At 50.5% G+C, this 26,048-nt stretch overlaps 21 protein-coding genes across 21 annotated transcripts; 9 read left to right on the forward strand and 12 right to left on the reverse strand.

Annotated features, from left to right (window-relative positions):
- Positions 1–44: 44 nt before the first annotated feature.
- Positions 45–791, forward strand: NEDG_00483 (uncharacterized protein; the record flags this gene model as incomplete). The annotated part of the gene is made up of 1 exon (XM_067687901.1): positions 45–791. The coding sequence occupies one exon, from the start codon at positions 45–47 to the stop codon at positions 789–791; it is 747 nt and encodes a 248-aa protein (XP_067545609.1).
- A 212-nt stretch (positions 792–1,003) lies between these two features.
- On the reverse strand, positions 1,004–1,549 carry NEDG_00484 (inosine triphosphate pyrophosphatase; the record flags this gene model as incomplete). Its single annotated transcript, XM_067687902.1, has 1 exon — positions 1,004–1,549. The coding sequence occupies one exon, from the start codon at positions 1,547–1,549 to the stop codon at positions 1,004–1,006; it is 546 nt and encodes a 181-aa protein (XP_067545610.1).
- A 25-nt stretch (positions 1,550–1,574) lies between these two features.
- On the reverse strand, positions 1,575–2,843 carry NEDG_00485 (uncharacterized protein; the record flags this gene model as incomplete). The annotated part of the gene is made up of 1 exon (XM_067687903.1): positions 1,575–2,843. One exon carries the CDS (start codon positions 2,841–2,843, stop codon positions 1,575–1,577), a length of 1,269 nt encoding a protein of 422 aa, XP_067545611.1.
- Positions 2,844–2,927: 84 nt separating this feature from the next.
- Positions 2,928–3,164, forward strand: NEDG_00486 (ubiquitin-like protein Nedd8; the record flags this gene model as incomplete). Its single annotated transcript, XM_067687904.1, has 1 exon — positions 2,928–3,164. One exon carries the CDS (start codon positions 2,928–2,930, stop codon positions 3,162–3,164), a length of 237 nt encoding a protein of 78 aa, XP_067545612.1.
- A 48-nt stretch (positions 3,165–3,212) lies between these two features.
- Positions 3,213–3,506, reverse strand: NEDG_00487 (mediator of RNA polymerase II transcription subunit 31; the record flags this gene model as incomplete). The annotated part of the gene is made up of 1 exon (XM_067687905.1): positions 3,213–3,506. The coding sequence occupies one exon, from the start codon at positions 3,504–3,506 to the stop codon at positions 3,213–3,215; it is 294 nt and encodes a 97-aa protein (XP_067545613.1).
- Positions 3,507–3,704: 198 nt separating this feature from the next.
- Positions 3,705–5,378, reverse strand: NEDG_00488 (AdoMet-dependent rRNA methyltransferase SPB1; the record flags this gene model as incomplete). Its single annotated transcript, XM_067687906.1, has 1 exon — positions 3,705–5,378. One exon carries the CDS (start codon positions 5,376–5,378, stop codon positions 3,705–3,707), a length of 1,674 nt encoding a protein of 557 aa, XP_067545614.1.
- A 35-nt stretch (positions 5,379–5,413) lies between these two features.
- Positions 5,414–6,076, forward strand: NEDG_00489 (tRNA acetyltransferase TAN1; the record flags this gene model as incomplete). Its single annotated transcript, XM_067687907.1, has 1 exon — positions 5,414–6,076. The coding sequence occupies one exon, from the start codon at positions 5,414–5,416 to the stop codon at positions 6,074–6,076; it is 663 nt and encodes a 220-aa protein (XP_067545615.1).
- Positions 6,077–6,233: 157 nt separating this feature from the next.
- NEDG_00490 (uncharacterized protein) lies at positions 6,234–6,788 on the reverse strand (the record flags this gene model as incomplete). Its single annotated transcript, XM_067687908.1, has 1 exon — positions 6,234–6,788. One exon carries the CDS (start codon positions 6,786–6,788, stop codon positions 6,234–6,236), a length of 555 nt encoding a protein of 184 aa, XP_067545616.1.
- A 111-nt stretch (positions 6,789–6,899) lies between these two features.
- NEDG_00491 (uncharacterized protein) lies at positions 6,900–7,814 on the reverse strand (the record flags this gene model as incomplete). Its single annotated transcript, XM_067687909.1, has 1 exon — positions 6,900–7,814. One exon carries the CDS (start codon positions 7,812–7,814, stop codon positions 6,900–6,902), a length of 915 nt encoding a protein of 304 aa, XP_067545617.1.
- A 146-nt stretch (positions 7,815–7,960) lies between these two features.
- Positions 7,961–9,811, reverse strand: NEDG_00492 (uncharacterized protein; the record flags this gene model as incomplete). The annotated part of the gene is made up of 1 exon (XM_067687910.1): positions 7,961–9,811. The coding sequence occupies one exon, from the start codon at positions 9,809–9,811 to the stop codon at positions 7,961–7,963; it is 1,851 nt and encodes a 616-aa protein (XP_067545618.1).
- A 54-nt stretch (positions 9,812–9,865) lies between these two features.
- Positions 9,866–12,988, forward strand: NEDG_00493 (uncharacterized protein; the record flags this gene model as incomplete). The annotated part of the gene is made up of 1 exon (XM_067687911.1): positions 9,866–12,988. One exon carries the CDS (start codon positions 9,866–9,868, stop codon positions 12,986–12,988), a length of 3,123 nt encoding a protein of 1,040 aa, XP_067545619.1.
- A 222-nt stretch (positions 12,989–13,210) lies between these two features.
- On the forward strand, positions 13,211–15,454 carry NEDG_00494 (coatomer, subunit beta'; the record flags this gene model as incomplete). Its single annotated transcript, XM_067687912.1, has 1 exon — positions 13,211–15,454. One exon carries the CDS (start codon positions 13,211–13,213, stop codon positions 15,452–15,454), a length of 2,244 nt encoding a protein of 747 aa, XP_067545620.1.
- Positions 15,455–15,563: 109 nt separating this feature from the next.
- On the forward strand, positions 15,564–16,676 carry NEDG_00495 (chromatin assembly factor 1 subunit B; the record flags this gene model as incomplete). The annotated part of the gene is made up of 1 exon (XM_067687913.1): positions 15,564–16,676. The coding sequence occupies one exon, from the start codon at positions 15,564–15,566 to the stop codon at positions 16,674–16,676; it is 1,113 nt and encodes a 370-aa protein (XP_067545621.1).
- A 23-nt stretch (positions 16,677–16,699) lies between these two features.
- Positions 16,700–18,226, forward strand: NEDG_00496 (ATP-dependent RNA helicase DDX3X; the record flags this gene model as incomplete). Its single annotated transcript, XM_067687914.1, has 1 exon — positions 16,700–18,226. The coding sequence occupies one exon, from the start codon at positions 16,700–16,702 to the stop codon at positions 18,224–18,226; it is 1,527 nt and encodes a 508-aa protein (XP_067545622.1).
- A 172-nt stretch (positions 18,227–18,398) lies between these two features.
- NEDG_00497 (S-adenosylmethionine synthetase) lies at positions 18,399–19,625 on the reverse strand (the record flags this gene model as incomplete). The annotated part of the gene is made up of 1 exon (XM_067687915.1): positions 18,399–19,625. One exon carries the CDS (start codon positions 19,623–19,625, stop codon positions 18,399–18,401), a length of 1,227 nt encoding a protein of 408 aa, XP_067545623.1.
- A 98-nt stretch (positions 19,626–19,723) lies between these two features.
- NEDG_00498 (uncharacterized protein) lies at positions 19,724–21,097 on the reverse strand (the record flags this gene model as incomplete). The annotated part of the gene is made up of 1 exon (XM_067687916.1): positions 19,724–21,097. One exon carries the CDS (start codon positions 21,095–21,097, stop codon positions 19,724–19,726), a length of 1,374 nt encoding a protein of 457 aa, XP_067545624.1.
- Positions 21,098–21,239: 142 nt separating this feature from the next.
- On the forward strand, positions 21,240–23,225 carry NEDG_00499 (dolichyl-phosphate-mannose-protein mannosyltransferase; the record flags this gene model as incomplete). Its single annotated transcript, XM_067687917.1, has 1 exon — positions 21,240–23,225. One exon carries the CDS (start codon positions 21,240–21,242, stop codon positions 23,223–23,225), a length of 1,986 nt encoding a protein of 661 aa, XP_067545625.1.
- Positions 23,226–23,301: 76 nt separating this feature from the next.
- NEDG_00500 (uncharacterized protein) lies at positions 23,302–23,742 on the forward strand (the record flags this gene model as incomplete). The annotated part of the gene is made up of 1 exon (XM_067687918.1): positions 23,302–23,742. One exon carries the CDS (start codon positions 23,302–23,304, stop codon positions 23,740–23,742), a length of 441 nt encoding a protein of 146 aa, XP_067545626.1.
- Positions 23,737–24,117, reverse strand: NEDG_00501 (histone H2A; the record flags this gene model as incomplete). Its single annotated transcript, XM_067687919.1, has 1 exon — positions 23,737–24,117. The coding sequence occupies one exon, from the start codon at positions 24,115–24,117 to the stop codon at positions 23,737–23,739; it is 381 nt and encodes a 126-aa protein (XP_067545627.1).
- Positions 24,118–24,195: 78 nt separating this feature from the next.
- Positions 24,196–25,221, reverse strand: NEDG_00502 (26S proteasome regulatory subunit N9; the record flags this gene model as incomplete). The annotated part of the gene is made up of 1 exon (XM_067687920.1): positions 24,196–25,221. One exon carries the CDS (start codon positions 25,219–25,221, stop codon positions 24,196–24,198), a length of 1,026 nt encoding a protein of 341 aa, XP_067545628.1.
- A 152-nt stretch (positions 25,222–25,373) lies between these two features.
- NEDG_00503 (60S ribosomal protein eL8) lies at positions 25,374–26,012 on the reverse strand (the record flags this gene model as incomplete). The annotated part of the gene is made up of 1 exon (XM_067687921.1): positions 25,374–26,012. The coding sequence occupies one exon, from the start codon at positions 26,010–26,012 to the stop codon at positions 25,374–25,376; it is 639 nt and encodes a 212-aa protein (XP_067545629.1).
- Between the last annotated feature and the right edge of the window lie 36 nt (positions 26,013–26,048).

Below are 26,048 nucleotides of genomic sequence, written 5' to 3' on the forward strand. Positions count from 1 at the left end.
GGACACCTTCCCTTTTTCTATTTGCTCCTGCCCGAGCCTCGGCCATGGAAAGAGAGTGCAAAGAAGACATCCGTTTCAGCACCCTGGAAGAAACCCTTCTCCCTGCTTCTCCCTCTGAGTCACTAACCCCGGACTTTTTTGAGACCCACCTCGCTGGCCTTCCCCTTGAACCTGCCCCCTCCATTCACGCCGTCCCCCGCCTGGGAGAAACAAAGCAGGGCAAGGTAACCAAAAAAAGAACCTGCTTCTCGTCCGTCTACACCTACCACTCCGAAACAGGCCTCTCCCTCGCAGGGACAGCAGCAGGCATGGGCTGGCGCATTGCTGAGGGCGAGGAAAGAGTCGCCACCCTCAAAGGAAACTTTCTTGGCACCAGGTACATCCTCAAAACCCCCGATAGAGAAGCCCTCTGTGTGAAGTACATTGGCCTGTACGGTGACATAGGCCCCAGATCCTTCCAGGTTTTCATCGACCCCATAAACACGACCTACACAGAGCCTCTTACCACCCGGATACACAAGAAACAAGGCAAATACATCCAGCTAATGAACAAGCAGCCGTACTACAACTCAGAGACAGATGCTTACGTCCTGAACTTTAGCGGCCGGGTGACTCTGCCTTCTGTGAGAAACTTTCAAGTCATCCACCCCAACGACAGTGGATACATCACCATGACTTTTGGCAAGGTGGACACAGACGAGTACATCCTAGACTACACCTATCCCTGGTGCGCTGTTGATGCTTTTGCCGTGGCTCTCTCAGCCCTGGGCGTTAAAGTAGGCCACGAGTAATAAATCAGCTGTCTAGGTGCTTTTCTACGGCGCCCCGCGGCGCAACCATCCCTGGTCTATCATTTGCCAGGACGTCGTACACTTTGATGTACGGATGCACCTTCTTGACCTCTGCCTCGCACTCTTCCAGTGTTTTCTTCAGCATAGCTCTCTCCCGAACACCCATTTATTTTTGCATCCTGGCGCCTTCCACGCCTTGTGCTGTGTCCCATTTACTGGCTAATATGGCTGACGAGCTTGTCAATGGTCTCTCTTCTGATGGAGCGGGCGTCTTTTTCCTCTTCGCTGAGGTGGAAGAAGGGAATGGTCGTGCCTGCTTGGATCATGCTCTTGTCAATGCCAAAGAGGCCATCTGCGGGCTCGTCAAGTGGGACGAGGGTGCCTTTGACTTTCGAAGAAAAGGTGTGCACCTCCCCAGCCTCGTCCATGTAGGCAAAGAGGGACTCGGCCTCACAGCTGGTTGCTCCAAGAGGCTGTAAATTCTTAACTATCTGCCCGAGGCCCCCAGAGGAAAGGATTGACTTGACATACGGCCCTGGGAAGCCGCATAAGGCATCAATGTATAAAGAGAAGTCTTCCACAACGACCGGGCCACCAACGAGGGCGTGGGCATCTTTGAGCTTCTGAACAAGAACTTCAGTTGCTGTGCCTTGGATTTCGTTAAGGTCCTGGGCTATGAACTCGAATTGAATGCGGCCGTTGATGTACTTCGTGATTTCCTGTTGCTTTCGGGGACTTCCAGTAACAATTTTAATCATAAAAAATTTAAGATGTAGTTTATTTTTACTCCTCTCTGGCTAGATCTCTTCTTTGATTAGATGGAAACTTAGACTCTTTAGCTCTCTCGTTCATGGCTTTTCTGTATTTGACGTTTGGAACCTCTCTGGTCCTCGAGGGATCCTTGGAGCTTGGTCTCTGAGAAACTCTTAGCTCAGCGTCCGTTGGCCCCGTGAGTCTTTGGAGATATGCCGACCCGTCTCCTCTCTTCCCGACCTCTGGCATGGCTGGCCGAGCGCTTGGGTTGGAAAGGGTCGCTGGCTGCTGTGACCTGGTTGTGTTCGGGCGGGGCCTTGGGAGTAGGTCCTGGGTCCTGGGCTGGGCGTTCGGGTTGGTTTGGGTCCTGGAAAGGGTTGGGTTAGTTTGGGTCCTGGAAAGGGCTGGGTTAGTTTGGGTCTTGGGAAGGGCTGGGTTAGTTTGGGTCTTGGGAAGGGCTGGGTTGTGGGTGAGGGATGGTTTAAGGCTTGCTGGTGCACGTTTGCTGCTTTGTGTTTGCGGGAAGAATGCTCCCGTGGCAGGTTGCGTCGCTGGTTTAGGTGCGTACAGGCCCTTGCCTGTGCTACTCCCAGTACCAGTACCAGTGCGTGTGCCTTGTGTGTTCGGGTTAGAGGCAGTCTTAGACCCGAACACTGGTCCTGCGGTGGGCAGTGTACCTTTAGGCCCGGCCTTGGACCCAGCCTTGGACACTGTCTTGGACCCAAACCCTGGCCCTGGGCCTGCTAGGTGGTTGGGCTGGGCTGGTTGTTTTGGGACAACAATGTGTGGTTGGAGCATAGAGTTGGTTGAAGGGTGCACTCCTTTGGTTGACCTAAGGATGTTGTGGATAGACTGGGCTTCTTTTTGTTTGTTGGTGTTGGGTTTGGGCTTGTTTGATATGGAAAGGTTTTCCATCTTTTTAAGAACGGGCATGTCTACGGTAGTAAAGGCGCTGTATGGTGAGCTTGGGGGAAGACTCTCTGTGAACCTTGCCTCCTTCTTCTTTTGGGCCTGGTCGATCTTGGCTGCTGCGTTGTTAATCTTAGACAATGCTATTTTTATCTCTGCATTGTTTTGGGCGTTATCAATGGTTATTTCCTCTTTGGGCCGTGGCTGTGGCTTATCTTTCATCTGTGCAAAGCTAATGCTTTTCTTTGGCGGGACTATCTTTTCTGACTCCTTAGTCGTTTCTCCCGCCGTGAGTTTGTCCACCGATGGTATCATTGCCCCCTTTCTTGCCCGGTTTTCTTCCTCGGGCTTAGTCATTTTGCCGTGCTTGTACTCCTTTCTGCTCTTCATAAAGACTCTCTCTCTCCTCTATATATAGTTTGTACGGGGATAAGGGGATGTGCCACGGAGAATAGCCCAGACACTCCGTACCCCATGTTTATAAAAATAAAGACTCTTGAGGGCACTGAGGTCCAGCTAAAGGTAGACCATAAGATGAAAGTAGCCCAGATAAAGCAAATGATTGAGGAAAAAGAGTACATCTCGACCCAGCAGCAACGACTTATCTACGCTGGAAAGCAGCTGGTCGATGGTAACGAGCTAGAGGTCTACAACATAAAGAACGATGATGTTTTGCATCTGGTACTAGCACTGCGTGGTGGACGCCTCTGAGGGTTGGTCAGAGAATTTCATTACCCCCTTGCCCCTGCCCAAAGACTCCTACCTTCTACTTTTCCACTGGAAGTATTGCTGGGACGAGAGGAAGTCAGCTACTTGTTTGTATTTTAAAGACTCAACAAACTCTTCCGAGTGAATCAGAAGGTTGAGGATGTTTAGTGTTTGTGGGAAGATCAGGTGCTGGGCATACTCTGGCCTTTTCCAATACTGGAGGTAGACGAGGAAGTCTTTGAACTCTTTCTTGTTGAAGTATCCTTTCTGGTACAGGTGCTGTAAATAGTTTGGATTGCTCAAACACTGCACAAACTCAAGCTCTTGAAGGAACCTCTTACTCATCCAAAAAAAGACTTCCAAAATAATAAATAGGTTACGGGTACGGGTATGGGTTATGGTACGGGGCAGGGCATGGTACGGGTATGGGTTATGGTACGGGACAGGGCATGGTACGGTGCAGGCTTAAAATATCGTTTATTCGGGCTAGCTTACCCCGGGCATAGATCTCGGGCTAGCTACCCCGGGCATAGACCTTGGCCACTAGCGCTTCTTCTTTCTTTCTTCGGCACGCTTAAGTCCTGCTTTGTCTTTCTTCATGCGCTTGTCCGTCATTTTGATCCGGCCTTTCATCCTGGGCACTGACTTGGCTGGGCCTGAGAAGACCATCTGCGGCCGCTCTCGGGCTTCTTTTTTCATTGCACTTTTTCTAACGGCTCTTAGATCAACGTCCTGCTCTGACTTTTCCATTCTTGACTTGATGCGCTGGATCTTTCTTTCAACTCTTTTCAGGCGCCGGCTTTTGAGCTCCAGCTCTTTTTTGGAGACTTTGGCCTCAAGGTACTCTCGGTCGGCGTTGAAAACGTGTCTTCGGTTGTACTTGGCTTCATCGTCTTTGAAAAATTGTGGGAGGTTGTCGTCGTCGTAGACGTACCTGTCTATGCCGTCGTTCTCAAACTCTTCCTCGTCCTCTTTTAGCCGGTACCCAAGAACTTTGTCTTCTAGATCGATGGATGAGGAGCAGGAGTCTGCTTCGCTGTCGTTTTGCTCGTCTGAGGCATCTTCTTCGACGTGGTTGTCTTCCTCTGGGAACTCTTCTGGGAAGGCTTCTTCCTCCTCGTCCGTTTCAAACATGTTGTCTTCAAAGAAGTCTCCGTGGAGCTTCTCTATTTCGCCGATGTCGTCCTCGGTGAGACCGAGTCTTTTGGTGCGCTTGGCTAGGATTCTTCGCTGCAGAATCTTTTCTCTTCGCTTCATGATTCTTTTGGTTTCTTCAAGCTCTTGGTGCTCCTTCTCAAAGGCCGTTCGGTCATCGATGAGCTCCTCTGGCTGGTTGCCTCCTTCCCGGCCAACGTAGGCCTTTTGGATCTTTTTTAGCGTTCTTACCAGCCTTCTTTTGTCTGCGTCGCCAACGACTTGTAAGTCTGAGAGAAGAATCTTGGTTTCTTCATCAATCATGTTCTCCATGCAATCAATGATGACTTTGGGGCACTCATCAAGTTCTATCCGTCCCTGAAGAAGGTTGGAGAGAATTTGCTCTTTGTGCTCTTTTTCATCTTTTTCTGCAAAGATAAATAACGGATCAAAAAACTTTTCATCAAGAATCGCTGGCTTTTTGTACCCTCTGCAAACAAGGAACACTTCGGCACTTTCCTCTCGACTGCTCCTTGGCTTGGTGGTAATGCACTCGGTGAAGAGCTGGTTGCACACCCAAACAATGGAGTTGAAGTCTTTGGACCGGAAAACTTTGGTGATGAAGGTGCCGTTTTTCTTGAGAAGCTTGCAGGCTAGCTTGGCTGCGTGACAGACAAGCTCGTTCTGGACGTACGCGTCCTTGTCCCACGAGGCCCCAACATTTGGCGCTCCGTCGTGGAGGACTAAATCTACCTCCGTCTCACCCACCAGCCGAAGAATGTCGGTCTGGCAAATTGGCTCGGTGATGTCTCCAATGAGCGTGTCTACGCCATGAATGGCCTTGATCGGGTCTAGGTCAACACCGACCACCCTGCTTGGTGGCCTGACAGCTTTTGAAACGACCTGCAGCCACCCTCCAGGGGCTGCACATAGGTCTACCACTGAGCGTACGTTAGAAAGTACGTTGTACGTTTGGTTGATCTGGATCAACTTGAAGGCTGAACGGGCTCTGTATCCGTGGTCCTTGGCCAGGAAGTAGTACTTGTCCAAACGGGTCTTTCCCGTTTTCTTCTTTGCTCCCATGACTTTGCTAAATTTTTTGCTGCTGTCTCTAAGTCATGGGTGGGTTTGTAGTAACATGCGTTGATGGAGGATACAGAAAGGGAACAGTGGAGGCTGTCAAAATTCTGGAACTGGCGCTTTACTCCCTTGAGGCAACAAACACGCCAGAAGAAGCACCAGAGGTTGAGGAGACCTTTGCTCAGCAGTTACAGAGAGAAAGAAAAGAAATCAAGAAGTCTTCGTTTATGCTCCTTGGTGGAAACAGAGGCTCAGATGTGCTTTTTATCCGAAACAACTCAAAATACAGCGAACTAGAGATATACAACCGGCTTATTGCGCGGACAGAGCGGGTCCAGTTCATTCGGCGAGTTATTCCCGTGCAGAGTATTTTCACGCTGTCTTTGGCCAATCTAGAGGAGAGAACCAAGGAGCTGGCCAAGTGCATTGAGCCCGAGCAAACCTTCAGAATTGTTCTAAAAAAGAGGCTGTGCTCCCACGTCAGCACAGAGGCTATCATTGCCACAGTGGGCAAAGAGCTCCCGTTCCAGGTCAGCCTCACCAACCCTGACAGAATCGTCATGGTTGAAATAGCCAGAGACCTTTGCGCCATTGGCCTGGCCAAGCCGTGTCCTGGGAACTTCAACCTAACCAGAGATGCAGTGCAGCAAGATATCAAGGCCGCTCTTTCCAGCCCCGAGACAGGGGTGGATGGGTGCTAGGTCTCGGGCCGGTGTCTGGGTCGGTGTCGGTTTCTGGGTCTCGGTACACCTATAACCCCACAAGTCTATAAGTCTATAAATAACTGACCCGAACACTTTTTTTTCTCTGTAAGGTTTGTGTGGGGGTATGTCGGTGGGTTGTATGGGGGTACTGGATTTATTGGTTGTTACTAGTGTTCGCTCCGGTATCAACCTCAATGGATGTACTGTGGTCACTGGCATCGATTTCCATGGAGCTGCTAATCAACTCTGTGTCGCTGCTTTCTTCGGTGTTTATGTTGCTGGGGGTGGTTGTCGTATTAAGAACGCCATCGTGGTCTCGGCCACCAGTTTGGAGCAGTTTTTCAAAGGGTGTTGGATCAAAGGTGTCGAAGAAGGTCTCATTATCTGAGACACCTTCAATGCCTTCAAAATCACAGTTGGCGAAAAAGTCACCATCTCCCATGAAGAGGTCGTTGTGGATGGTGCTGTCTTGTTGGCTTGTTATATCGTCTGCATCACTGAACAAATCATCAACATTGTCTATTTCACCCAAGTGCTTGGGGTTTTGGCTAGGCTCAAACTTGCTGTTCGGGTGCTCAGCCATAGACTTTTTCTTAATAAAGAGTTTGCCGAGTGCTAGCGTTGGGGTGGGGGTGGTTACATCCCCACAGAAGGTTTGGATAAAGAATAGGGCTGCGGCAAGAGTGTATCTGAGAAGGTGGTTGGCCATAAAATAAATGAAAATTTCAGTGGTTTGGGAATATATAGTATATGGTTGTGAGCATTAATATAAGGAAAACTGAACATATGAAAAAGGTTTATTATCGACTAAACCAATGCTCTATAGAAGCCAGTGTAGATTTTCAAACCAGTATTTGTGGTCAACGCAGCTTTTGCAGGTGTTCGGGGGGTTTTGACCATCGTCTTTTTGCTGGGTGGCTTCACTTGAGTCCTGGTCCAGTGGTTCTGTTGCTGCTGCACTTGAACACTCTTCAAGGTTTTCGGTACTTTCGGGGTTTGCGGTACTTTCGGGGTGTTCGGAACGACTAACCCTTTCAATGTGCGCCTTTGCCTCCGAACTGACCCAAACATTTTCGGTACTTGCGGAACGACTAACCCTTTCAATGTGCGCCTTTGCCTCCGAACTGGCCCAAACATTTTCGGTACTTGCGGAACGACTAACCCTTTCAATGTGCGCCTTTGCCTCCGAACTGGCCCAAACATTTTCGGTACTTGCGGAACGACCAATCCTTTTAATGGGCGCCTTTGCCTCCGAACTGACCCAAATACTTTCACTTTCACTTTCACTGCCGTGATCTGATTCGGTGTCTATGCTGTGTCTAAATAGTTTATCAGAAGGAGACCAATAAACATCAGAAACATCAGACTCTGACAAATCAATGTCTTCTTCCGGGGCGGGCTCAGTCTCAGTGGCGGGTCTTGGTTCGGGCTCGGGGGTGCCAATAGTAAAGATGATTTTTGGATGTTCGGGGTGCTCGAGGTGCTCGGGGTCAGAGGGGTGCTCGGAATGCTTGGGGCGGTCGGACTGCTCGGGGGTGCCAATAGTAAAGATGATTTTTGGAGGTTCGGGGTCAGAGGGGTGTTCAGGGTCGATGGTATTTTCGGAATCGGGTAAAAGTTTTGAAGGTTCTTCGGAATGTTTAGATCCATCATCAGTGGCGGTGGTAGCAGAACACATGCGCACAAAGAAGACTAAAGCAGTTAGGGAAAGTGTGATAAGAGTGTAGCTCTTCATTCTGTTTCGTTCATAAAATATTCATATTTTTATATTTGAAAAGCCAATTTCCACATACGGTAACTTCCATATATAGCAATTGCTTCGGGTATATAGCCTAAATTTAAAAATTTACTTCTTGATGAAAAAAGCACTAACCCGAACACCTAGCGAATAAGAGTGTTCGCTAGTTCTTTGATTAGGTCGGGCGCTGAAAACATGCCACTGACCAGCTCATTTACTAAATGAAGCACATTGGCTTTTTCCCCACCAATCGACTCAGCCAGAGACACAACCCGCTTCTGGAAGTACTCTAGAGCCAGGGCAGGCTGGTTCTTAATAAGCGACCTGAATAGAGCTACTCTGACACAGAGAACAGCCCTTCTAAACAAAGTGTCTTCCTTGGTGCTTTCCAGCACCAACCGCTCCGTCTCCAAAGTGTCGTTATCCACAAGGTACAGGACCCGGCCAAAGCCAAGAACCGACTTCTTCTGGCAAAGAGAGGTGGCCACCTTGACCCAGCAGGCACTCTCCACCGAGTAGAGGTACAGACGCCCTCCAGCCCTGAAGACAACCTCGCTGTAAGGGTGCTCAGGGGAAGGAAGACGTCCACAGTGAATGGACACCTTGTCAAGAAAAGACTCTTCCTGTGGCGGAAGATCAATCGACTTAAAAACCGAGTTGGAAGAGACGGAGTAGAGAAGAACGCATCTGTTGGTAAGAGAGAGAAAGCAAACAACGTCCTTGGACGTGTCAGTGTTTGAGACACACGGAAGTCTTTCCTTCCACCCAGGGAGAACAGTTGCCGACCTAAAGTCTTTTGGAATGGAGGGGGAAGAGCCTACAGAGGAAGCTTCTTTACGCAGCACGGTCCTCTCACAGGTGTCTACATCGACCACTTCAAACGTTCTTTCCTCAGTAACGACTCTTTCAGTGTAAATGTCTTCCATGGCCTGGGTGTAGACGTAGATTTTTCGGCTGATGGGGCTGGAGATGATCCGTATTCGTTTGATCGAGCGGCTCTCAGTGTCCTGGATCCGGGTGGAAGTGTTCTGGGTTATGTCTATCTTAGACAGCTCGCCCGAGGCCAAGAGACAGGTATACGGCAGAAACACGTACTTCCCGGAAAAGACAGAAAAGACTTTGTTGGTTGGTGGATAAATAGAAGGCGCCCCCTCCCACACGGTCTCCTGGAGGACGTACGTTGCGGGCCCGCCGTTATACTCAGTGAACACATAAAGAAGCGACTCAGAGATGTTGAAAAACACCGATAAAACAAGGGCCTGGGTTGGAGGAGAGATCGTTTCAACGGTGGCACGCGTTGTTTCGGTCAAAAACACCGAGGCATACTCCTCCTGGGCAAAGTGCTCAGAAAGGACCTCCTCTATCCTAGCATACGCCTCAGTACCTACCACGCCTTTTTTGGATGGCTCATCAAGAATACCACGCAAGACCCCCATAAGAGAGGTCCCAACAGGACCCACGCCCACGCCCACACCAGGACCCGAACAGACGGGCTCTGTGGGGGTGGAGCTGTTCGGGACCAAGCCATGGGACCATCCATGTAGACTGATGTGCCAGATGGAATAGTTGTAGTTGTGGTGCCAGGTTGAGCGGGGAAGGACAGCTAGCTTTCTAAGAGTAAGCAGGCTGGCGTTGTGCGTCTGCGGGAGCAGAAATGTTTCATCTTCAGGCGTGTTTTCCAGGCTAACCTTCTTAAGAAGTATCCAGGTGTGCTCGGAGAAAAGAGCTTCATTCGGAAAGTGGGCAGGGGCCCCGTAAAGATAAAGGTCCTTGACGTTGCACGGGTGGTTCTTGTAGTACTTGCCAAAGGTGATGCTATGAACCACTGCAGGCTCTGCCAAGACAAGCTCTAAAAACTGGTTTTGGTCGTGTTTCTGGGTGCACCAGCGACTGTTTGCATCCCTGGGGGCATGCTCCTTTACCCTCCTCGGGGTACACTCGTCCTCTGAGGGACTGTGCGCCCCAACAGCGTATTCTAAGACCAGAGGTTTCATATTTGTTATGCTAGGCAAGTGAAAGCTACAAATACTGCAGATTGTTTATTTTCCATGTTGGCAGAAAAAAGCGCCCAGATGCATGCGGAGTCATACGCGAAGATCCTCGAGGAACACAAAAAGAAGTACCACGTCGCAGAGTCCTGTGCGGAGCATCTCCGGAAAAATCCATGCAAACTAACCTCTTTTTCCGCGAGAGTTGTTGCCTCATTCGCCTTCAACCTAAAAAAGAAGCAGCAGAGGGGCCTTATCCGGCACAAAGCCATTCCTAGCTTTCTTGCCTTATGCACAGCCAGCCTGATTATTTACTTTCTTGAGGGCAGAGAGAGTGGAGAAGGTCCATTGGCTTTGGAGGTTCTGAAGGTCTATGACTATTTTCGGTCAAAGGCTTTATTTTTTGCGAATCAAAGGAAGACTGAATTTTTCGAAAATCTTATGAGCAAAACATTCGGTGTTAGCAGAAGCCTGGTGGCCCATGCAGAGAAAAAGCTAGCAGAGGAGAAAAGGCCAAGTACCACGGCAGAGAAGTTTGCTGCATTCATCGGGTCTGCGCGACTTTTGAACGGGAACACCTCTGAAATGACCGAGACCGAGCTTCTGGCGGAGTTTCAGAGAGTGGAGGAGTTTTGCGCGAACAGAACCAAAGAAACAGACTTTTACACGGGGGCGTGGGCAGTGGCAAGAGAGCTCTACTACCGAGTCCTCCAGAGGAACGAGGGCGTGCCGCAGTCGCTCGAGGAGATTGGCTTGGTCATGCGGCTTGACCGGGCGTGTATGCTCTGGACCCACTCAGCGATCATCCAGGGAGGCATTGTCGGGCATTTTAGGGACCTGCGCGACAAGTACGTCCAATTGGTTGTGGAGATAGTCTTTGAGCAGGCTAGGGGCGTAAGGCTGGGGAAACCAGCGCCTCAGGGCTACCTCTCTGAACTAGTTGCTCTGTCGGTGAAACACTCTTTTTTCTACGTGCTTGAGGGCATGAGGGACGGCCTGGTCAAGCACTGCCAAGAGCCGCCCACTTTGGGCACGCGGAGCGTCCGAAGGCTTTTGCCTAGGGTTATTGCGGCGGGAATGGCTCTAGCTAGCCAGAACACGCACTGGGCCAGGGAGGAGGAGCAGGACAGGTTCGTTCGGCACAGGGAAAGCACAGAAACGCCCGAAGAGATAGAGCGGATAGTTCAAGAGCACCGGGTCTGTCGACGGGTCGAGCGCCTCAATGCTATCCAGGGGGTATACCGCATAAGCACCCCCGAGGATGAAATTGCCCTGTTCCAAGAGTTGGTCAGACTGTTCGAGCTGCTAGTGCAGCAGCTAGTCGATGCGTGGTACACCATTTACATCGACAACACCAGCAACTCCTTCGAAGACACCCTTTTCGCCACAGCAGATGAACCACACTCCCAAACCAGCAGCGATCTAATGGTTGCTGCAATCAGCTCCAGTGCTTCAGAGGTTATGACTGTCACAGTGCCAGGTACAGAGACTGTTTCCGCTTCCGAGGCCGTTTCCGGGGCTGTTTCCGAGGCTGTTTCCGAGGCTGTTTCCGGGGCTGAGGCTGATGAGGAAACAACTGCCAGCACGGGTCTAATGGTTGTTGCAATTAGTGACACGGAGTCGGAACAAGAGTCGGAACAAGGTTCGGAACAGGAAAGTGGCAGTCTAGCAGTGGTTGTGTTTGGAGATGATGATAGTACTACAGAACAAAGCGTGGATGATGGGACAGTGGTGGACAATGGGACGGTGGTGGATGATGGGGCAGTGGTGGACAGTGGGACAGTGGCTCAGGAATCAGTGGCCAAGGTACAACCAGGTATGCCGAACACAGCCGCGTGCACACCCACCCCCAGAACCCTTCCAGTACAGTCTCCCGAACAGATAGCAGCTGCGAGAAAGAGCCCCTTCGGGGTAGGATCGCTTCCAAAGGAGCTAAGAGTCTCAGATGAAAGGTGCTGGGTTCATACAATCTCACCAACAGACGAGCACTTAAAGATACCAGGCCAAGAACTAGACGGGGAGCAAGAGCTACTTCGGATTAAGGAAACAGAAGAAGACCTGAAAAAGTTCTTTGGTGGCATTAGGTCAGCGTGCTTCTACTCCAAAGACTTCCCAGACCGGTTCAAATGGCTGCTTTCAAAGAAAGCAGATACCTTTTCCCTTGTTCAGCCTCTTTTTGACGAAGAGTTCACCTCCTTCCTTGGAACAGCACCAGAATGCGTCCACCGACAGAGTCTCTACCGAGACGCCCACAAAGAACTCTTCAAGAACAACTCGGGGAAGAAGCTTCTTGAAGGGTACGGGACAGACGGAAGAAAAAGCGATGAGTTCATTAGTGAGCTGGAAAAAGACATTTTCAGGGAAAGACTTGCTGATGCCCGGAAAAAGAAAGAGGAGGAGCTGTCCCAGCCCCCAAAGAAAGCTAGAAAGAGCTTCTTTAAAAAGGTGGCCTCGGGTTTCAAAATGTCAGTAGCTTGCCTCTTCAAAAGCCCAGAGCCAAAACAGACCAAAGAGGAGCTAATGGAGGAGTGGGAGGCCGAGGAAGTGCGCAAACTAAAGAAAACCCCGTTCCTTATCAAAAAAGGAGCTCCTGTCTCGCTGGCTTTCATCCGGATCTGCAAGGCACTGTCACAGACACTCAGCACCAGTGAAGGCGGGGTCTTTAGAGTCGCGCCCAGAGACATTGACGTCTCACAGAGGTTCAATGAGTACATCTACCAAGGCAAAGAGATAGACTGCGACCTTCTCAAGAGGAACACCGAGGAACAGAAGGCCCTTTCCATTGTGTTCAACCGTTACATCAGAAGCTTCAACAACGGAATCATCTCCAAAGACCTTTACACGGCCATAGCCCCACGAATAGGCGCGGAGGAAAGCGAGACTATTGACTACGGCCTGGGCCTGATGCTTCTAGCAACCCTGGACCCAGGAACAATCTGGCTTTTGAAGCACGTAGCTTATACTGTGGACCTGGCTGGCACCTTTGTAGAGAACAATCTTATGTCATACAGCAACATCGTCAACATGATCGCCCCAAACCTTCTTGCATCAGATGTACCCATGTCCCTTGACACCCCCAGAATAGCCATTGAGATCGCCCACTCTCTTTTGGCAGCAGCTAGGAACGTTTCCTTTATGAAGACCCCTGGAATTCCAGAGTACATGAAGCACGATCGAATTTAGCGTTCGGGTTTCGAGGTTTCGAGGTTTCGGGGTTTCGACACACAGTAACGGGAGATAAGCTCCTTGGCAGCATCTAAATAAACAAGTACAGAGGAGTAGGTGGTACGGACAGTGGTACAGTAGTAGGTTGTGGACGGTGGCAGTGGTACGGACAGTGGTACGGGCAGTGGTACAGTGGACGGTATTGGGGACTGTATTGGAGACAGATAATATTTTAATTTCATGGAAAAGAGAAACACAGGAGGGTTCATGGAAGAAAGAAACACAGGAGGGTTCATGGAAGAAAGAATTTCAGGAAGATTTGAGAAAGCAAGAGTAAAGCACTTGGGCGTTCACAAGAAGAGTCCACTCGCACTGGCTGCAGTGTACAACGGAGACTTTGAGCTCTGGAACACGGCAACAATGACGATGATTAAGTCAGCAAGCATTGGAGAGGTGCCAATTCGTGCAGGCGAGTTTTTAGAGGAGAGAGAGAGTTTTGTTCTGGGCTCAGACGATGGAATGGTCCGCGTGTTCTGCACCGATACGTTTGAGATAAAGGAAAAGGTCCAGGCACATAAAGATTTCATTAGAAAGATTGCGGTCCACCCAACGCTTCCATACATTGCCACCTGCTCAGACGATGGAAGCATCAAGATTTGGGACTACTCAAAAGACCTGTCCCCCGTGCGCTCCCTTGAAGGACACACCCATTTTGTCATGTCGGCCGAGTTCTCGCCCAAAGACAGCAAAATACTTATCTCGTGCTCGTTAGATACCACCGTTCGTATCTGGAACATAGAAACGGGAAAGTCAGTTGCGGTGCTAAAAGGAGCACTGACGGGGCTGAATGCGGTGGCATACATTGGAGAGAAGTACATTGTTAGCGGAGGAGACGATGGGAAGGTAAGCGTCTGGGACGCTTCAACCGAGGCACTCATTACCAGCGTACCAGCACACACGGGACCAGTTACATCGATTGCCACTACAGCAGCCGGCTTTTTAACGGCTGGAGAGGACGGCATTGTGCGAGAGTGGACGAAAAAGAGGTTTAGGCCCGAAACAGCTGTGCCTGCGAGGCTCCAAAGACTCTGGTGCGTCGGGCAAACACAAAGCAAAGACATTGTTGCAGGAGGAGACGAGGGACTCTGTTTTATCAAGAAGGCCCAGACCACCTCTCTGTTTAGCTTTAAGGTCCAGGGAGAGGAGGCAAGAATCATCTTCACTGAAGACACCACGATAAAACAGGTGAAAACATCCAACCCACAAGCCCAGAAGAGTGTAACCACCCTTTCCTACCTCCCAGACCGCTTGGAAGTATCTGACTCGGGAAGGTACCTCGCAGTGGAAACAGATGGCACCGTCTATATCTACACCATTCTAGGGTTTTTGCTTCAGCTAACAGTTCCAGGGCATTCGCTTATATGGACGGGTCCCGAAGACTTCCTGATTGTCCACGGCACAGACATTGTTCAGTACACAGAGTTTGAGGTAGACAGAAAGGTAGTTGTCTCATACCCCGACCAATCCAGAGCACCAGTCAAAAGCATCCAAAAAGTAAGCCAAACGAGCCCGAACACTGAGCCACAAGTACTCGTCCAAACCCAAAGTAGTGCCTCCTGCATCATTGACCGCCAGGGAAGGGTCCTTTTTGCCCTTGAAGAAGAAGCAATTGGCGCCCACATGCACCGCGACACCTGCATAGCCATCTACAAGGACAGGGTGGACGTACTAACCCGAACACAGACCCTGAACCAGTACAGGTGCAAGGTATCCTCGTGGTGCGCTAAAAACAGCACCGTCTTTATCCACGGGGGAGGGAAAGTTAGCTACTTTGTTGTGCCTGACGCCCCAAGCGAGTCAGCACCAATCATTCCCATGGCAATGGACCAGCTCTCTTCCACGGGCGTGGTTCTTGGAGTCACAGATAGGCTCTGGTACATTGACAACGGAAAGCTTGGATGCTTCCCGATCGATTGGGAGTTTGCCGCTTTCCAGGGCTCAGTGGTCAGCGGAGTGCTCCCCAAAGGCATTCCCCCAGCGCTGTCAAAGGACTGCGTCCACTTCCTAGTGCGAATGGACAGGCTTGAGGACGCTCTCGCAGTGAGCCTGGACCAGGACGAGAAGTTTGAGCTGCTCCTAAAACTCGGCCGCCTCGATGAAGCTGTAGCCATCTCCAACTCCGAGGCTAAGTACAGCAGACTCTGTGGGTTGCTCGTTGAGAGGGGAGAGATTCTCCAGGCACTTGAGTGTGCTAAGAAGGGGTCATCGATTGAGAATGAAATCCTTCTTTCGTCGATTGTTAATGATACCACCCAGCTTAGGAGCGCTTCAGAGAAAGCGTACCGCCAAGGAAAGCTGCTCATTGCCCTGGCCGCAGCCCATCGCTCAGACAACACAGAGCTGTGCAAGACCATCTTCAAGGACTCTCCCTATGAAGAAGTCTTTAACCGTGCGCAGGGACTGGGCCACTCCAGGGACCCGTGAACCCAGGCACCGAAATAAATGGACTATGTGGTACATACCGTTGCCGAACAACACCGTACAACACGCCCCGTTAAACTACAATAGGGCACTTGGAAGTGTCAAACTTTTAATGAAGGCATCGTGCGAGGTGGTCAAGCACAACCTCCAATTTCACCAGGATGCAGCTGTTTTCTCTGTGGCTGGGACCTGGAGGGAAGGATACTTGCTTGTGGCAACGGCTGGTGGCGACGGGTGTGTTCGTCTCTGGAAATACATCGACACACCAGCAACCTTTGCCCAAGAGTTTGTTTATACCACGGGCGCGCCTGCAGTGGCCATGACCCACCTTAAAACCCTAGCCCGACACAAAGGAAGTGTTAACTCCGTTAGGTTCAACGGGGAGGGAAGCCTTCTTCTCTCGGCAGGTGATGGTGGTGCTGTATATCTCTGGCCAGTAGATGACGTCCTCCAGGGAGAGCATACAGAAGAAGACCTTGTCTACACAGGCACTCCCATAACCGTTAGAGAGAGCGACAACACCGACATATACGACGTAGCCTGGTTTAACACGGAAGTCCTTGTAGGCACCTCGGCAGGAAGGGTCGAGGTGTACGCCCTGGCAGACAAGGAAGCATCGCGCACCAAGCACCCCGAAAGATTCAGAGTGCTCCCAGACACAGGGCCCAGGCTGAAGGGAAAGTGTCTCTCCACCAAAAGAGCGCACAAAGACATAGTCCAGGGAATTGCTGCGTCGTCCAATGTATATGCCACTTTTGGAAAGGACAGGTCGTTAAAGATATTTACCAAAGAAGGAAAGATGGTTCGTAAGTTTAACAAAAAATCTCTTATAACGGACAAACACACGCTTTTCTTCAGAAGACTAGCCTTCTCTCCCGATGGAAGTGTTCTTTACGTTCCTTCTGGGTGGTACAGCGGGGAGTATGCCGTTCACCTGCTCAAGGCCCCAGAGTTTCTTCTGTCTGCGGGCATAGGCCCCTTCGCCTCGTCCCCCGGCAACGTTCTGGCCACCGAGTCTTTTCTGTTTGTTACTGAGGGACGGAACGTTTACCTGTTTTCTCGGGGAGAGCAGCATGTTTGTCTTCTTCGGGTGGTAGACTGTGCCTTTCTTCCCATCACAGACTTGTGCTTGGTTACAGCCTCGCCAACCACAGCCACACTGCTAGTCTCGTCAAGTGACGGGTTCCTGACGAGCCTTACGGTGCATTTGAACAAATTAGAATAATAAAATTTTTCAGAAGACCAAACATGAGCACACACTACGTACCGTCGTACATGAAGGAAGAACAAGAAACAGAAATTAAAGAGAATGGAATATCCATTAAAGCAGTTGGTAAAATAGACTCAGTCAAAACTTTCAAAGGGCTAATGATCAACCCAAAAATACTGCGAAACATGGAAGGGAAAGAGATTGTTGACCCAACCATAGTCCAAAAGTACGTTATACCGCTGGCACTGCACGGGAACGACATTCTTACCTGTGCACCTACTGGAATGGGCAAGACAGTTGCTTTTCTGGTTCCAGCTATCAACGCGTTGCGCGGAGGCAACAAAGGCTTTGGCGGCAAGAGGCACAACCCAAGGGTTCTTATCCTGGTGCCAACAAGAGAGCTGGCCATTCAAATCCACAAAGAGTGCGACGCTCTAAGCCAGGGAATGGACATTACCTGCGCCCTGGCCTACGGAGGCGCAGACAATCGGAGAAACCAGATAGCCACAATAAAGAAGGGGTTAGACATCCTAATCGGAACCCCGGGAAGGCTCCAGGACTTCTTGAAGGACAAACACATTTCTTTTGTCGACATTGAAATGCTTATCTTTGACGAAGCAGATAGGATGCTTGACATGGGCTTTGAGAGCCAAATCAAAAGCCTCATCCACGACTTTGATAAAGACAAGAAGCGGCAGACAATGATGTTCTCAGCAACCTTCCCACGGGCCGTCCAGAGGATAGCCAAAGACTTCTTCCAGCAAAAGCCGGCCGAGGTGCACATTGGTGTTGGGCCCAAGGAAAACATCACCCAGGAAATCATCAACGTCAGCAGTAGCGACTGCAGACCAAAGCAGGTAAAAGAAACCAAGCTTCTCTCTCTTCTTGAAGAGTACGGGTACGCTGCCACCTCCACCCCCATCCATACACACGCCTCAACCTTTTCAGCAGGCCCGAAGCTGGTCTGGGGGAAGAGTAAGGTCGAGACCAAGCCAAAGCAGAAGACGTACGAGGAAAGGCCAAAGATTGTAATATTTGTAGAGAAGAAGCTGCAGTGCAGAGAGATTAGCGACTTCCTCCACAAGAAAGGGATAGACTGTGCCAGCATCCACGGAGACAAAACACAGCAGGAAAGAGAAGAAGCACTCGGCCGATTCACCCAGTGCGACCCCCCCATTCTTATTGCCACCTCAGTTGCCGCCCGGGGCCTAGACATCCCCGGGATAGAGCTAGTTGTCAACTACACCCTTCCCCACGAGCTCCAGGAGTACATCCACCGCATTGGGCGGACGGGAAGAGCAGGGAAGGGGGGAAGGTCCGTTGCTTTCTTTGGAAAGGAGGACATGCACCACGTCCCCCTTCTGATTGACACGCTCAAGAAAGCCAACCAGGAAGTGCCCTCTTTCCTTGAGTCGATGCACCAGGCCCAGAGAACCCAGCCTAAGACCAAGACCCCCAAGCGCAAAGAAGGCACTGGATCCTTCATTAAGGCCAGGGATCCTGCATACATTACCGAGCAGATTAAAATAGAGGATAACTTAGAGTGGGACTCTGAAATACAATAAAGAATAAGGTTGTGGGTGTGTGGGGTAGGGGGTTGTGTGGGTTGTGGGGGGGTGTGGGTTGTGGGGGGGGTGTGGGTGTGGGTTGTGAGGGGTAAGGTAAGTAGTGCTTTATTGTGCAGTGTGTGGGCCTAGGTATGGGCCTAGGTATGGGCACGAGGCCTTGGTCGGGGCCTTAGCCCGAACACATGCCACAGTCCTCAACAGCCCAAACCTTGGAGCCACTGTCTTTGCCTGAGGGGGTGTTGATGGCCTTGGAAACCTCCCAGGGGAAGCCTTCCCGCCCAAAGTGCCCAAAGACTGACGTTTGCTGGTAGATGGGCCGGTCCAGTGAGAGCTCTTGGACCACAGCACCAAGGCGGAGGTCCCAGTTCTGCTTAATAATGGTCAGGATGTACTCGTTGCTGAAGGGAGAGCTGCCGTAAACATCAACGTAGAGAGAAATGGGGTCTTTTACGCCAATGGCGTAGGAGACCTGGACAAGTACTCTTTTGCAAATGCCTGCATCAACCAGAGACTTGGCAATCCACCTGGCTGCATAGGCGCCTGTTCGGTCTACCTTGCTCCAGTCTTTGCCCGAGTAAGCTCCTCCCCCGTGGGCGCCCCATCCGCCGTAGGAGTCAACAACTAGCTTGCGGCCCGTTAGCCCTGAGTCGGCCTTAGGACCGCCAACAACGAACTTGCCGCTTGGCTGGAGAACGTATCGGGTGTTGACCAGAAGGTGGCTGGGAACGACTTTCTTGATGAGGTGCTCAAGCAGGAAGGCGCAAATCTCTTCGGTGCCTTTGTCTTCTTTGTGCTGGGTGGAGATAACAATGGTGTCGACCCGCATTGGGGTTAGGCTCTTGATTCCGTTGTTTTCTGTTTCTTCGTACTCCATCGTTACCTGGGTCTTTGAGTCTGGGCCGAGCCAGTCGACTGTTTTTCGTAGCTCGTAAAGACCTTGGGCAAGAGCGTGGGAGAGCGCAGCTGTTTGGGGCATTCGGGAGTCTGTTTCATCGGTGGCATACCCAAACATGATGCCCTGGTCCCCGGCGCCAAGGTCCCAGGGATCTTTCTGCACTCTTTCCAGGCCGTCTGAGATGTCTAGGCTTTGTTTGGTAATGAGGGACAGAATGGTGCAGGCTTCTGGGTCTAGGCCCCACTCGTGGGTGTACCCGGCCTCCCGAAGAACTTTTCGGGTTATTTCCTCGTGGTCAATGACTGCTTTGGTGGTAAGCTCTCCAACTAGCATAACCATGCCAGATTTGATAACTGCATCAACGGCAACTCTTGAGAACTTATCCTGTGCCAAACACGCATCTACTATTCCATCACTTATTTGGTCACATAGTTTGTCTGGGTGCCCTTTTCCTACGGACTCTGATGTGAATAAGAACTTTCTACCGCTGTCTTTGTGCATAAAAATTTTTATTGCTCTGAATCATATTTATTGGGTCTTTCGGGTTCTCGAGGTTTTCGAGGTTTTCGAGGTTTTCGGTCTTTCGAAGATTTCGGGCCCTAGCACCATAGGTTGTACACCTCAATGGTATCCCCTCTTAGGAGAGCTTCGGCGTTCTTGGAAACGTCGGGGTCGTACGACTTTCGGTGGAGCATCAGACCAAGACGCGACTGGAAGGTGGGGCAGCACTCGTGCGCAAGCATTTGGCACCCAAGGGGGTACTTTCCTCCAATTTGGTAGATGTATGAGCTTTTGACGATTCGGTCCTGGACCTCGGGGTCTTTTTGGTTAATTGCCTTGTTTAGAAGCTCGCAGCGCGGCGTCTCGTTCAGGTAGATGTACTTCTTCACCGTATCTATAAGTACTTTGACGTAGTTGATCTTTTCCGTTTCACTGGCTATTTCCAGAATGGTCAGGGCGGGGAAGGAGTACTTGGTGTTGTCGTGATACGCCAGCTTAAAGATCATGTACCCACACTCCTTCACAAACTTAGACACTCTTGTTTCTGGGAGGAAGCCTGCGGGCAAAAACCTTTCCCAAAGAAGGAAGCGGAGAATGCCGTCTAAAACCAGCTTAACGGAAGAGATGCGGATTGTTGGGTCGGGCCTGGGGCTGTACATCCCCTCGTATAGCTTTTTGAGCATGGCGGTGTACCCCCTGATGAGGGGAACGATGTACTCTTTGTAATCTTCGGGCTTTCGTACCCAGTCTTTTCGGGTAAGGTGGTGGGCCAGGGTCATCATGGTTTTGGTTTTTTTCAGGTTCTTGTGGTAAAGAACCGTTTGGACAATCTTTTCTTTGATTATATCAAGAAGAGTAAAGTTTTTCTTCTTTATGATCAGGTCTATCACAGCCAAGGTCTCTTTTTGCATTGAAGAGTCGTTAACCTCAATAAGCAGGTCAACCATCTGCACCGCTAGAATGTCTGAGCTGACCAAGTTCTTAATAAGCATAGCTACCTTCTTCTGGAGGAACGGTGAGGCCATTTGTAGACGGAAGGCATCTGTCAGTCTTTTAACGAACCTGATTTTGTCGATAAAAGCTACAAAGGGCGAAGACTCTTCCTCTTTAACCACGGCATCGTAGTAGCTGATGATTTTTATCGCATAGGTCAGTGCCAGGTATGACTTGTCCCCCCCTTCCGTCTCCGCAATGGAGAGTAGCTGCTTTGCAGCTGTTTCGTCCAGCTCTTTGATGGTCACCAGAGTCATAGCGTTGAGTCTGTCTTTAAAAGTGCCCTCTTTGAGGATGAAGCCGTTGAGCTCGTCGTCAGTTTTGAACGTTTTGTTGATGACAGTTCGGGTTAGTTTTGATCTTTGGGGAAGCGGCTGTTTCACTCCTTTGTAGTAGGTTCGGGTGTTTTGGTTCTGTTCTTTGGGCGTGTCTTTGCCTTGGCGCTTGTTTGCCTTGGACTTGGTTGGTGCTTTGGCCATAAAAATTTTAGAGTGATTATGCACACAAATAAACATGAAGGAAACAAAGCACCGCGCTCGTATCGGAGAGTGGCTTCTGTTGGCTGGCGTGCTTATACGGTGCTTGTTCATAGCATATCCTCCATCTAGCGTTTTTGATGAGATGCACTACGCCATTTTTATTGGGAAGTACCTAACTAAAGAGAGCGTCGCAGATGTTCACCCACCACTAGGCAGGCTTGTGGTCTACTCCATCGTTAAAGCAGCTCTCCCCAGGAGCCAAACACTCTCAGAGCACGGAAGAACCCTTGCCTCGTTCAAAATAGGCCAGGCATTTGCTGGAACGGCCCTCAGTGGTGTTTATGCCCTTCTTCGGGCCAGCTCGGCCATTAGCTCGGCCCTGGTTATTTGGGTGACGTACCAGACGTTTAAAGCCCTAAGAATTGGGAGGCGCCGAGCACTCCTGGCATCTCTTCTTCTTCTTTTTGAGAGCTCCTTCCAGTCGCTCTTTCGCCTCTTCATGATTGACAGTTACGTTCTTCTTTCGGTTAGTGTTATTGCCCTGGCCCTGGTTAAAATGGAGGAAACGTCCAGAGCCAACCACACCGCCCGCATGCTTGGGTGGAGCGGTGTCCTGGGTGCTTCTCTGGGGGTTGGGTGCAGCTTGAAGTGGTCGGTGCTCCCCATGGGCCTGCCCATTGCTGTCTACCTTCTTAGCGACCTGATCAGACGAGCATCGCTGTGCCACAGGTTCTCGAAAAACCCGAAAAACCTGAAAAACCCGAAAACCCAAGTGCTGGTTCCGTGCATCCAGGGGGGTATCATTCTCCTTCTTTCTTTTTCGATCTACTTCCTGGTCTTTGTATGGAACTTTGCCGTCCAGGACACTTTCTCGCCAAGTGTCAGCCACTGGTACACGAGGGAGTACAACCAAACACTTAAAGGAAGCCCGTACGAGCACACCCAAGCCGTTCCAGTGACAGACTCTCTTCACCTGGCCCTGGGACTGGCGGGGCGGAAAGGGTACCTCTCAGTCGGTGACGAGTCTCTGTCTGTTTCACCACACCCCTTACCTGAGTGGGTCATTAGGAGATACATGGCACCAGAACCCTCCCCAACCCAGCACTACAGCGGGGGACTCGTGTCCATCCAGCACCGCAGCGGTGTCTACCTCGCCGCAGAAACAAGCACTTCTCTCTCCAAGACACCTGCACCGCTTGTCCTAACCCGAACCACCCAGGGCGTCTTTATCAGCACAAGGGAGCAGGACAAACACTTCAGCCTCTCCCCCACCACCACCCTGTCCTGGAGCGACCTGCCCTCCTCAATGCTTTTGCTGGCCCTAGGCCCAACCCCGAACACTCCGAAAAACCCGAACACTCCGAAAAACTCGAACATCCCGAAAAACCCGAACATCCCGAAAAACCCGAACACCCCGAAAAACCCGAACACCCTGAAAAACCCGAACATCCGGGAACCTCTCTATACCACGGCCATTCAGCCTCTAGGACTGGTTCGGAAGTTCATTGAAAGCAACTTGGTTATGTGCCAGTGCAACAAAGCCATCAGCAGCAACCATAAGTACAACAGCAGAGCCATTGGGTGGATGCACCCAATGAAAAACATCCACCTGTGGAACGGGAGCACCTCAGACACGCCCCCAGGCGAGGAAAAGTTTGGATCTTCAGCCCAGGTCTTTTTTATGGGCAACCCAGTTAATTGGGGAGCCAGTCATCTGGCTATGCTCATGTACACCGCGTGGACAGCTGTTACCAAGAAGTACACCACGAACGTTCGCCTGGTCCTTATCTCTGCATACATTGGAACCTACCTCCCATACTTCTTCCTCTCAAGGGACACCTACCTCCACCACTACCTCCCCCCCTACTACGTCTCCCTCCTGGTGCTGGGACACGCCACCAAACACTTCAGGGCGTCAATGGTTCTTGGCCTGGTCTGTTTGTCGGGTGCTGCTTTTTTGGTGCAATTTCCTCTTTTAGTAGGAGGGCGGCCGTCGTACGAAGCTTCAGGGGTAGCCACGCTTTTTGGGGCCCTTCCACACAGCAGCTCAGTGCTCAGCAACACCTTTGACCAGTCCCCGCTCTGGGCCTGGGTGGGAAGCCTCTGGCGCGGGCCCCGGTGCCAATAGGCGGCGCGGGCAATAATTTAAGGTTTAGCATCTAAAAAAATGACTGCAAATTTGATGCTGTGCACGCGGAGGTCTAATGTCACACAGTAAACGGCATCGTCACCATCCCCTGAGGAAGATCAAGAAAAAAACTACCTACATCCACCTCATTACCGAAGCAATAAAGGCCTCACCAGAAGGAAAGCTCACCACCAAGAATATATGCACCTATCTCTCCACCAAGCACTCCGAAGCCCTCCCAGCCTCGCTCTCTCACGTGTGGACAAACTGTATCCGCCAAGTGCTCAGCAAAAACCCCCACTTCGTCTGTCTCAAGCGCAAGCCCGGGGCAAGGTTTTGCGAGTGGATCTTTTTCCCGTTCTCCATCGCCAAAAAGCGGCAAAAAAAAGAGGCCAAAATTGACTTTCGCGGGAACTGGATGCACGTGCTCAGCCACGCAGGGTCGTACAAAAAGTTCTCTGCGACCGCTTCTAAAAAAACTGAAAACAATTCAAGTAGTCCTTTTACTTACTTATAGTTCCTGTGTGGCTGTAAATTTGTCTGTCTTGGACTTTGTTTCCATCTGTGCAGTAGGACAGACACCTCCTTCCTTGATGAGCCAGTTTCTTCCGAAGTTGTTCAGCTCGTTGTCCTTGCGAATAGAAAGAGAAATGTGCTTTGAAACAACCTTTCTTTTTCCCTCCTCGTCACAAATGACCTTGGCACCCTCAACAATCTCGCCAAGGATGTACTCAAGAAGAGCAGCAATGGCAATAATGGCTTTGTGCGAGACTCTCATCTTTGTCTTGTCTCTGAGTATTCTGTGAAGCTGTGCTGGCTTAAAGATAACCTTTGAGCTGCTTGATGCTTTCTTGGCTGATGCTGGATCCTTCTTTCCCTTTCCTGTTCCCATTTATTGTTTGCGAAATTATTCTGTATTTATAGTTTAAAATAAATTGGCGGGAAATGTTCCCGGGCTTTATACGCAGGTTTATTTGCTTACCTCCCTGGTAACCTGGAGGACCCTTTCTCTTAATTGCGAAATAATCGAGCGGACTGACTGCGTCTCTGTGGGCGTCAGGTGCTTGTAGCCTATCCACGTGTATGTGAACAGCCCAGTAATCCCGTCAATGGTTCCTTTCATTAGGCCGCTCCCTAAAATGTCAAGGATTGTTTGTTCAAGCACTGGGAGGGGCATAGAGAGCGACTCAGCCAGCTCAGGCAGGGAGGTAGAGCGCTGTGGGTTGCTGAAAAAGCAGTTAAGCAGCTTGATGATCAGGGCTTTTCTCTGGACGATGGGGCCTAAAGTCTCGTCAATGGTCAGAGCTACACTATTGGAACGGTCAGTATCTCCCTCCTCAAGCGCGCGGGCTAGGGCGAGAGCAGGCATCTCCCCGCCCTTCCACAAGGAAATAAGCCGGGCAAAGGAGTAGACGCGGTCTGAGAGTATCCCGGAAACAAGGCAGGTGGTGAAGGTTTCAGGCTCGGGTGCAGATATCTCCAAACACTCCAAAAGGTTCTTGAATGCTGGCGAGTAGTTTTTAGTCACGTAGTGTAGTAGACCCATCGTTAAATGAAACCTTCTAAGAATGTCCTTCCCCTCCATTTGAATGTTTTTACAGTCGTAAAGGATGATCCGGGCAGAAGGAATATCGCCAAGAACGATGTGCTGGTGGGCAATGTCAAGAAGAAGCTTGGCCACTGCAGGCCTGTCCCTGGCCAAAGCAATGGCTCTGGGAATGGGTGCGAGAGAAGCATCCACGTCAGTGTACAGCGCAGTTAGAAGGTTTAGGGCCTTCTCAAGAACAACCAAGGCTTCTTTAGGCGGCGTTCTTTTAGCAATGGCTGAAACAATCTCAGCAAATGAGTCAGCGTCTAAGTTGTAGTGGTTGGGAACAACCACAGAGCTGTACACGGAAGAAAGCTCCTCCAGCGACATCTCCGGGGCTGCTGACAAGATACTCTGCGACAGCTGGTGGTACTTTCCCCCCTTAGCTAGCTCCATAAACCCATTCATATATTTATAAATAAACATAAAAAATCATCTTATCCGTCTGGGTCGGTGCCTGGGTCGGTGCCTGGGTCTGGGTCTGTTGTCTGTCGTACCACACTGGCTCTTACCTTAAACTAGATTTATTTCGCATACCGTGTACCGTGTACCGCATACCGTTACTTTGCAGCGGGCACACCCCAGGTCTTCATGGTTGAAACGTACTGGTCAGCAAATTCTTCGTTGGCTTCCTTAATAAGAGGCTCAAGCCCTGGAACTACTTCTGTGAGAGCGAGGCATGTTACAGCCTTTCTTCTAACAATAGCCCCTAGCCTTTCCTTGGTGTCAAAGATGGCGTAGCTGACTCCCATCTTTTTGCAAAGTGAGGGGAGGAAAAGGACTACCTCGATGGGATCTACATTGTTTGCAATGAGAACGAATTTGGCCTTCTTCTTTTCAATGAGCTTAACCACCTCCACAATACCGAGTCTGACTGTTAGCTCTTTTTTAGCGGCTACGCCAGTCTCTTTGCTCTCTTCAAGCTTCTTGGCTTTCTCCTCGGGAGTGCTTGGTCTGTACCTCATGAAGACTTCTTCTATCTTGTCCTTAAGCTCACTGTCCATCTGCTTCTTGAACTGGTGGATGGCTGGGGGGCATTTGAGTGCTCCCTCCAGAGCAGTCTTCTTTTGCTGGATTGATGCATTTTGTCTCTTTCTTTCTTTTTTGGTGTCCTCTGCAGTGTGTTTCTGGCCCTGGTTCCTCTTGTTTCTTGGTGCCTTGACTTTGTACTCTATGGTTTGGATTGCGTTTACTGCCATTGCAAGGGCTATTTTTTAAAAAAGTTTTAAGTTTGA

This window comes from Nematocida displodere, assembly GCF_001642395.1.
Source record: "Nematocida displodere strain JUm2807 chromosome Unknown 1, whole genome shotgun sequence".
Lineage (NCBI taxonomy): Eukaryota > Fungi > Microsporidia > Nematocida > Nematocida displodere.